General features: G+C 34.9%; 1 protein-coding gene across 1 annotated transcript; it reads right to left on the bottom strand.

Annotated features, from left to right (window-relative positions):
* Nucleotides 1-7,783: 7,783 nt before the first annotated feature.
* On the bottom strand, nt 7,784-10,014 carry HOXD11 (homeobox D11). The gene is made up of 2 exons (XM_073577620.1): nt 9,351-10,014; nt 7,784-8,375 (listed from the first exon to the last, which is right to left on the bottom strand). Exons 1-2 carry the CDS (start codon nt 9,970-9,972, stop codon nt 8,140-8,142), a joined length of 858 nt encoding a protein of 285 aa, XP_073433721.1. The 5' UTR covers nt 9,973-10,014; the 3' UTR covers nt 7,784-8,139.
* Between the last annotated feature and the right edge of the window lie 1,168 nt (nt 10,015-11,182).

The raw sequence follows: 11,182 nt of genomic DNA, 5'->3' as shown, positions 1-11,182 counted from the left end.
AAACATTCCCTGTGTAATTGTGGATGCCTCTGCACAACCACATGACAAGGAAGCCAATGAGAATTGAAAATGGCCTTGAGCAGCTACCTCCCTGCAGGTCACATGGTGCCTGGGCAGCCTGGGCTGCAGCACAACTGTGGTCAACAGCGACCTCTACAAAGCCTCGGTGAAAGTGCTGCCCAGCAGCCTCCTGTGGAGCAGCCCTGCTGCACTGCGCTGATTTAAGGTTATTTTTTTTATATACATACCTACAGGATTATTCTTTTTTTTCCATTTTGCACTGAAATACTGACAGCTCTGTGCTTTAAATGCACGAGCAACACCCAGCAGATTCCATCCACAGCCTTGACATGAGATTCGCCTCATAGAAAATACAGTAATGCAAATGCAATCACCAGTCCCCTTTCTTTAATGCTTTACATTCAAATCAAAGAGTGTGCAGCTGACCTAAAGGACTGCCATTATCCAAGGCCAGTCACTATGGGGAGGCAGAGCCAGAACCCAGAGCTCACACACAGGGTCCTGGGATACTCCTCTAAAGTTTCCACCATAATAGTTCTCCTATTGCATACAGTCCCATTCATTCTCATTAGCAGCAGTGGCAGGAGCCCCATTAGGATGCCCAGAAAAGACATCGGTGTTTTCTTTTATTATTTTATGGATTAGGTAAAAGCTTAATTATTGACAACGTGGAAGGTGCAAAAGGTTGAGCAATTTATTAAAACATATTAAAAAGAATCAGGGAGATCAATACTGATCTCATCTGCATTCCTTGGATAGTTGCTCCTTTTATTTTTTTTGCCTGTGTTGCTGTTTTTTTTTTTTTTAAGAGTTATACCCACTGGTACCACACACGAGCATATATTTTATTAAGAAATCAATCGAAACTTAGTAAAGGGAAAGATTAATAGGTCAAATTTAGCATAATGGTATTCTCCATATGAGTTATTGAAAATAATCCATTGATTTTCATCCTTTGATTGCAAAAAAGGGGGTTATGTGTCTTTTTTAATATAAACTGGCAAATATATATAGTTATATATATATATAGTTTATATAGTATATATATATATAGTGTAGTATATATAGTTATATAGTTTATATAGTATATATGGTGTATTATATTTACAGTTATATATATATGTATATACATATATAACTATATATAGTGTCTTATGAAGAATATGTTTTATTTTAGATTGTTATCACTTGTCCTGTGCTGAATGTATGTGTTGCTTCCCACTATGATATACTGAATGCAGATTAAAAGAAGACAGAGGTTTTCAATAGAGTTAGCACACACTATATTGGTGTGTAAGCGTTGTGTGATTGTGTGTATTATTGAGTGTATATATATATATATATATATGTGTATGTACCATAAATAATAAAATAATAGACAAACCACAGACACACTGACCAATATAGTATGAGATGCTACACATATATGTTTAAACTAATCAATATTACAGCCCACATTGATTGCTATTGAAGTTTAAATTCAGAGTTTCATTAGAAGTTGCTGAGAATTAGGGAATTCCAGCAGCTATTGCTCTTTTCAGACCCCCTTTTCTCTGGAATTTTATTTCCTCTGCAGTTAAAACAATAAAATGTCTGGGTTTGTGGCAATGAGACAGACCTTTGATAAAATGGAAGCCTCTCTCGCAGCTGTTCAAATACAACATCATTGTCAGGTTAAGAGCCACTGCCTTTTACAACTGCAATTGCCTGTATGCTGTGGAATGGCTGGTAATGAAGACAGCTCAGGCACACATACATATAGACAGACAGACACACATGTATACACACAAACGTGTGTGTATATATATATAAATATACTGTGTATATATATATACATACATTTAAAACATATATATGTTATACATGTATATACATACATAATAACTAACATACTTACATAACTAAGAAACTACAATGGCATGTATATATATTTATATATGCACACAAAGTTATAACTAAACAAACACACAAATGTATCCAACGACATAACCACACATATATATATATATACGCACACACACATAAATTTATATATACACGCACATATATGTATACACACACACACATATATATATACACATATATATACACACACACACATATATATATACACACACACAGACATATATACACACATATACACACACACATATATATATACACACATATGTATATATATATACACACACACACAGATAAATATTTACACACACATATATACACACACATATATATATATATACACACACACAGACATATATATGTATACAGGCATATATATACACACACAGACATATATATATATACACACATATATATACACACACATATATATATATATATATATACACACACAGACACACACAGATATATATATATACACACACACATATAAATACACACACAGATATATATATATACACACACACAGATATATATACACACACACACACATATATATACACACACAGAGATATACACACACACATATATATATACACACACAGATATATATACACACACATACACATATATATATACACACACACAGATATATACACACACAGAGATACACACACACAGATATATACACACACACAGATATATATACACAGAGAGATACACACACACATATATATATATATACACACACACACAGATATATACACACACACAGAGATATACACACACACACATATATATATACACACACACACAGATATATACACACACAGAGATATACACACAGATATATACACACACACACAGATATATACACGCACACCTATATATATATATATATACACACACAGAAATATACACACAGAGATATACACACACACACATATATTTATATACACACACACACAGAGATATACACACACACACACAGAGATATACACGCACACCTATATATATATATATATACACACACAGAGATATACACACACATATATATACACACACACACACACACAGAGATATACACACACACATATACAGTATATATACACACACAGATATATACACACACACAGAGATATACACACACATATACAGTATATATACACACACATATATATATACACACACACACAGAGATATACACACACATATACAGTATATATACACACACAGATATATACACACACACAGAGATATACACACACATATACAGTATATATACACACACATATATATATACACACACACACAGAGATATACACACACATATACAGTATATATACACACACAGATATATACACACACACATTGCATCGTTACATAAGCGAGATATTTACACCAATAATGGTGACTGTGGAGAGCTGGGACTTGCTGTGCTCCTACCATAGCGGAATACAGATATCTCCTTTCCTATAAGGTAACGAGTATCTTCCTTTGTTTCTAGAGCAGGCTATAGCTATACACTGATACTTCACAGATCAGATACTTTGATGTCATATACTGCAATATTTGAGAGTTGATCTTGTGTGTTGCCTGTGTGTGGAACCTCTGCTGCCTCACTGATAGACACAAGGCAATGAGACATGCTGGCAGCCACCAATCACCTCAGTATTATATTGTTGCTCCACAAACCCTGTCCTTACAGTTCAGCAGCACACAGGGCACAACCTGGGTTTCTAATCTACTGCACCTTTTTTTTTATTTTACTTTCGCAACAGACTAAAAACAAAAGTGTGCTCATTACACAAAAAGGATCCTGGTTTCTTCCTGGACAATAACATATCAGTAATACCTAGGCTGTACCAGCATGCTTAACAACAGTGATAACTCATCTGTGCCCAGAGGTCACACATTGCTTCACAATTAAACATTTTTTACAGTAAATTAAATTTTTTTTGGATGCATGATTCTCTTAATAGAGCAAAGATAATTAACATCCTGAATCTATCTATCTATCTATCTATCTATCTATCTATCTATCTATCTATCCATCCATCCATCCATCCATCCATCCATCCATCCATCCATCTATCTATCTATCTATCTATCTATCTATCTATCTATCCATCCATCCATCCATCCATCCATCCATCCATCTATCTATCTATCTATCTATCTATCTATCTGTTTCATTATGTCAAATGCAGCACATAATCTAATTAGATACGGTAAGCAATTATATATATATATATGGACACACACTATCGCATACACTGACACACGCACACACATATTCTTTAATCTTTCATCACATAAACGCAAACATATATTACATATTTCGGAATGGAAATCGTTAACATAAAAATTGATTGTGTTAAACATTATAATATTGGCCTCTACCATTATCAGCAAAGATCATCTACACATCACAGCAGGTCGGATTATTTTGTGTCTTCTTAACTGTAAACCCAGCAGAGCTGCTCTGTGCCTGAGATGGGCAATGCCCTACCTCATCCAGAATGCAATATTCCACTTCCAAAATATTGTAGCAGAGACAAGAATAACAAAGAATGCTTCCAATTCCATTCATAAAAAGTAAATGTAGAAAACGGAGCAAAAGAACAGAATGTGCTCAGTAAGGGATGATCAGAGGCTCCAATGTCTCTCAGCTCAAAGTCAACAAGAAACGAAGGAAAAACAGCGAATCTTCCTATTCCAGGAATGTTTTGCATTGCACATGAGAAATGTAATGTTTATAATGAGAGACAGGAATAAAGTAGATAAACTCAGGGATACAAGCGTGCAGACAGCAGCACACATCACATAGGGATGGATTACATAGAAAATATATGAGTGGGACGGTAGATAGATAAATAGATAGATAGATTTGGGATAGATAGATAATAGATAGATAGATAGATAGATAGATAGATATGGGATAGATAGATAGATAATAGATATATAGATAGATAGATAGATAGATAGATAGATAGATAGATAGATAGATAGATAGATTTGGGATAGATAGATATGGGATAGATAGATAATAGATAGATAGATAGATAGATAGATAGATAGATAGATAGATAGATAGATAGATAGATAATAGATATATAGATTTGGGATAGATAATAGATAGATAGATGATAGATAAATAGATCGATAGATACATACATATATACATATGAAGTAGATAGATATGGGATAGATATTAATATATATGGGATATATAAACAGATAAATATATACATATATACAGACATATAGATAGATGATAGATAAATCACAGATATAAATTAATACCAACTGAAATAGCAAAGCAATAATAAATACATATATATATAAAGAGAGACAGAGAGAGGTGAAACAGAAAAATAATAAGCCGATTCCTATAATTACAAAGAAAGACAATAAGTTACATTCATTATAAAATTATTTAATGTATTTATTTTGTAGAAAATGTAGGGGTATGACAAATTTCGCCCTATTTAAAAGACATTAATAAAGTGTATTATCAGTACATTATCTATCTATCTATCTATCTATCTATCTATCTATCTATCTATCTGTCTATCTACGGGATGTAGTAATATGCACCATTATGTGATATTCGCTGTGTGTGTATGCGGTGAATGTTTGGAAGTTATTAATTCTTGCCTGACATTTTTTACAATTCTTTTCCTGTACTATAATCCTTATTATTATTACCTACTTTACTTTTTTGTGACAATTACAATTTGCTGAATATTCTTCACAGATCCATCGCCTTTATTACTAAAGCAACTGGTGACTTTGGAATCCTTCTGGCATTTCTAAGAGGAAACCTCCTGAACACTGCTGCAGCCTGCGGCACATATCTGGCCATAAATACCTTGGTGGAAAAGTCTTCTCCTCTAGCACATAAACGCTTCTAAGATCATATCATGTTATCTCACTGCAGCCTTTCGGGTTTTTTATTTATTTTTCTTTATTTTTAATTAATTTGTATCAGTCATGTCAGTTCTATAGAGACTTTTACACCCAAATTGCAGATATATTTGATCTATTCTTCTGTTTTTATCACAGAATAAGTGAGAATTCAATATTCCCTATGACTATAGGTAAATCTGTGTGATAGTTTCCCCCTTTCTCTTCGATTGTATCATTTCAAGGTTCACAATGTGATGGTGGCATATATATATATATATATATATATATATATATATATATCTCGAAATACTTATTACTTAAAGCGTGTTTAAACAGAACTGTTGCACTGGAGAAGAATCTAGAATCCTTATGTGACTTGGGTTCTAATTTATGGACAATGCTGCGCTTTTAGCTGCAGCAATTTAGCTATTTGCAGTGCAGCAGTCGCCCTCTTGTGGACATTTGGGATTTAGCACACAATGCGGCATTTATATTTCTGTGATTATGTTGAGGCATTAGATGCACATATTCTTATTAAAAAAATAATTTCATTAAAAAAATACATGTATAACTATGGTTTTCTTACAAATTTAACATTTAACTATTTTATAAAGGTGTTTGTGTCATTATCAAGCCTGCCATTCAATATAACGATTTTTTTTTAATTAGTCTGGTCTTATTATTGATAAACCTAGTAATGACATTTGTTGGATTAATTTGCAGATAATAAATAAACATTTTTGTGTGTATTTATGTCTTTTCTTTTTTTTTGTATTTTTTTTTTTTTAAATATACCATGAATACATTAGATTTTATTATTTGGAATCTAGAACAATATAGATCTTTGTCTCCAGGATTATGTAACAAGTTAATCCTTTATAATCAACCAAATGTCAATTAATGAAAGAATAAAAAAGGAGAACAAAAGAACGGAAGAAAGGAAAGAAAGAAGGAAAGAAAGAAAAAGAAAATGAAGAAAAGAAAGGAAATGATGGAAGGAAGGGAAGGAAGGCAGAATGTTGTTTAAGTAATTTACTTCTCCTTCAATAAAATATCTAGATATTTCAATGCACACTACTGGGTGGCAGCTAGGAAAAATAATAAGAGAGCTTTAGGGTATTTAATTATTTGGTAAGGTGAAAGGTGATGACCTTGACATTTTGGAAGTTCAAAGGCAACTACTTTTTTTTTCCTAAATGGAAGGAATTTTTTCTTAACAATATATTTTTCTCTGTGTCTTTGTTCTCAGTCCTTTCTTTTTTTTTTTTCTCTTGTGGGTCTGTTCCTCAGTCCTTGTCTGCCTGAGTTCTATGCCAGGAGAATAACGCCCACTAAGTGCCATTGAAGAAAGCAGCAGCCCCCTTTCTCACTTCTTCCTTTATTGAACTTTGCGGAAATCGCTTTTAGCCCACCAGAAGGTGTCTAATATAAGCCAATTATGGTGCTTGGATCCCCTACTTTTATTGTGTTGTCTAGACAGTTCAAGGTTTTGTAAACAGCCCAGTGGGTCACGCCACATAAACCCTAATGGAATAAGCACCAACCAAATTCCTTAGGTTTCAAAATAAACAATTGTCCAGATCCCTGACTTTTTTTACTTTTGATTCTAAAAACACCAAATGTCACCATTCTGACTCAGCTTGGCATAAAGTAAAGCAGAATCACTGTAGAAACTGACAAAAAAAAAATTTTGCTTTTTAGTTGTGCATCAAAATGCATTTCCGTGGACAAAATAAAGCTAAAAGTCATGGAAAACGTATTCAGGTTGGTTAAAAAATAACATTGAAAATTTAATAAATATGTACAGATGGGGTTATATATAATGCATTAAATGACTGACATATATATTTAAAGACCTTTGAGACATTGGAACTCATGCAATGTGTCCAAGGTAACACCGATTTTTTTTTTTTTTTACCATAAAACAATTTTCACAAGAGAACATCATTGTCGTGCACATGTAGCCACACATATATATGTAAATCTATATATGTATGTGTCATAAAGCTGCATTCGTTTAATGAAATGTGTAGTGTAGTCACTGGGGGCTCAGAGCCTCCCTTGGTGTTTGCAGTCAGTTCTAAATACTGTGTAATCAGTGTTAAAAGATTCAGGGAAGGGGAGAAAGGAAAAAAGAAAAACACCATTGGCTGCATTGTGAAAGTGACGTTTTTGTAGACCCTTTCCTTACCAAGAAGGCATCCTCCAGAGGTTTGGAAATCCTCACAAGATATCATGGTCCAAGTACAATGATAAAAAGTATCCACAAGTATCTGGTCTGAATAGAAATTGTGCAGTCTCCTCTCAAAAAAGTGGGTTCCCAGTGAAATATTGCAGTCGATCCCTATTGAGTTTCTTTTCTTTCATCCTTCGGTTCTGGAACCAGATCTTGACCTGGCGATCAGTGAGGTTCAGCATCCTGGACAGCTGTAGCCTCTTCTCCTTGTTGATGTAGACATTGAAGAAAAATTCCCGCTCCAGCTCCCGGATCTGGTACTTGCTGTAGGGACATCTCTTTTTCCTAAGTCTCTGGGAGGCTGCTGGACAGAATTGTGAAAATGTACCATACTATTAACCATATAGAGATATGAAAAATTCTACATTTATATATGGAGGAACATAAATATATATATATATGTGTGTGTATATATGTGTGTGCATAGGTATATATAACATACACATAAATAAACATATAAGTATATGTATAAAACCATATATATGTATATATATACTGCTCAGAAAAATAAAGGGAACACTTAAACATTGAATCCTATGTTTAAGCGTTCCCTTTATTTTATTTAGCAGTATATATGTATGTGTGCATATATATATATATATATATATGGTGCATATATATCTGTGTGTATATATATATATATGTGTGTGTATATATGTATGTGTGTGTGTATATATATGTGTGTGTGTGTATATATATGTGTGTATATATATATATATATGTGTGTGTGTGTGTGTATGTGTGTGTATTTATATAGATTTCTTTTGGATATACAAATATGTATACGTATATATCATATATATGTGTGTGTGCGTGTGTATATATATATACATGTGTGTATATATGTATAAGTGTGTACTTATGTGTGCATGTGTATATATGTGTATATGTATAAACACGCATATAAATAAACATATAGGCTCTATGTATAAAACTATATAGATATGATTGAATGTATTTACCTATATTTACACCTATATACTCATATATTAAATATATAAGGGCTATTGAGCACTGCGCTCCAAAGTAATGCATTTTATGACACTCGACAAGTGATGGTGGTGGGAGGGTGATCAACAAAACATGATAACATAATAGAGAATGCTCCACAATAGACCATCCTCATCTTAAATTAGTTCCCTGTCGTAAACACACTCTTTACAGCGGTAAAGGGAACCTTATAGGATATATAAAACCCTTGAATGCTTATAAAATAGCACATAAAAAGGGAGGCTGACAAAGTGCTGGCCTTGCACTCTTGCCCCCAGTTGATGCCTACCTGAAGTGTTGCTCTTGTCTGCTGCTGCCTCCCCCCCAGGAGAAGGGGAATCGGGGCTGTTTGGGCTAGTCACTTTCTTGTCCTGTCCAGAGGTCACTTTGCTGGCTGGGTTGGTGGAGGAGCCCTTGAGCTCAGGCTTTGCAGGCTGCTCCTCCATGTCCATCTGGTAGGAAGAGCTTTGGCTGGCATCATAGAACTGGTCAAAGCCCTGTGGTAGGATGCCATTCCTCCCCACCGGGCCGTAGAAGTTGGAGGTGGCACTGGAGGCTCCATGGTGGTTGCACACCGAGTCCGATTTGAATATCATGTCCGATCTCCTGCTCGCAGGCTGGATGAGGTCCCTGTGCATGACCTCCTCACTGGGGTAATAGGAGGGGTAGCTGCCCCGGTACTGCCACTTGCTCCCATACTCCCTGAATGCCACTTCCCTCACTGGTTGCACATGATGAGTTAAATTGGAGGAATAGGAGAAAGTCATAGGGCAAGAAGAAGACTGAGACAGGAACGAAGACTTGCTGGAGAAATCCGATGGGGAGACATAGTAAGCAGCGGCAGCAGCAGCGCAGCCAGGCAGATACATGTTGGGGGTTGCACTGTTGTTGCAATTCTCAAACTCAGTCATCTCTTCTTCTCCCCTTTTGCGATGGAAAGCAACAAGGAGATTTCACTGCATTGAACAAGATCCATGTATTGCTCAAGAGGGGCTTGGACAGCATCAACTAAAGAAAAAAGCCTGAACGTGCTGCTGACGTGCAATTCATCTTGATTGATTCTGGTGGTAATTGCGTCACGTGATCCCCCATGTACAATGTCCTGATATCTATAAGAAGCCTGCAGAATGCAACATCCCTCCACACCACACAAAGGTGCAACACTCGGGTCCCACACCCTGGCTGCTCGCACACACAATTACACATCTTTTTTTTTTTTTTCTCTCTTTCTCTCTTTTTTTTTTTTAACACCAGTCTTTCCCACAGCAGTTTACAGGGAACAGATTCTGTCCAAAGACTAGGGGATCTATTATGGTAAAGTCCCTCCTATTTAGCATGTATATATATATATCCTAGATAAGACTAGACACATCCTACTTCATACACTCCTGTCCTAGAATATATCATATCTTATGGACAGTATTATATGTATATATCATCAAAGTACAAATATCATAAGACACAGAAATAAACAGCAAATTGACATTTTTTGGAAACCAGATACATGTTCTTATATTTCAGAAACGATTTAAGATTCAAATAATGCAAGAAATAGGACACAGCTTATGAAAGGACTCCCACTGCGCCTTTCGTGGGTACTACACACGTATGAAGTGTGTGTGTACATGCCTGTGTGCATGCTTTCTGTGCACACATTTATGTACAGGTGTGAGTTGCTCTTTTAGGCTGTCACAATACATGAAATAAAAATATTACCCTGGCTGTGAAGCTTCTCCACTGAACAAAGATTCTAGAATATCTTCGATTTTTTTTTTCTGCTTCATTTTTCATACACAAAACCCACAATATTTTGGTGCATTTTACTTAGTGTTGGACACATACGTTTAACTGCCCAGATCCCTGAGGTTAGAGACTGCACAATGCAGCAGATACAAATCTGATACAACCATCAAAATAAAGGCAGATCAGCAGCAAACATGAGCAGAGTACCATAGATACAACCACTATAGGGCAGGTGAAGTCTGCCAGACATACAAGGGACATATACATTCTCTGTGCTAAAACCTGGGTAATAATCGGCCAGTGGAATTGATATCAAACACATTTTTTATTCAATAGTAAAAATTCAAGTATATACATAAATATATATATATATGCTGC

Source organism: Dendrobates tinctorius, unplaced genomic scaffold (assembly GCF_039654945.1).
Source record: "Dendrobates tinctorius isolate UK_male_01 unplaced genomic scaffold, ASM3965494v1 ptg000056l, whole genome shotgun sequence".
Taxonomy (NCBI): Eukaryota; Metazoa; Chordata; class Amphibia; order Anura; family Dendrobatidae; genus Dendrobates; species Dendrobates tinctorius.
Note: the sequence above shows the minus strand (reverse complement) of the source record. Positions and strands in the feature narration are given on the sequence as shown.

What these genes read in the sequence shown, in the direction of transcription:
- HOXD11 (XM_073577620.1), bottom strand. Translation starts at nt 9,972, where the DNA reads ATGACTGAGTTTGAGAATTGCAACAACAGTGCAACCCCCAACATGTAT. An exon ending in AGACAAGAGCAACACTTCAG is followed by an intron (nt 8,376 to 9,350) that starts GTAGGCATCAAC and finishes AATTCTGTCCAG; the next exon opens with CAGCCTCCCAGAGACTTAGG.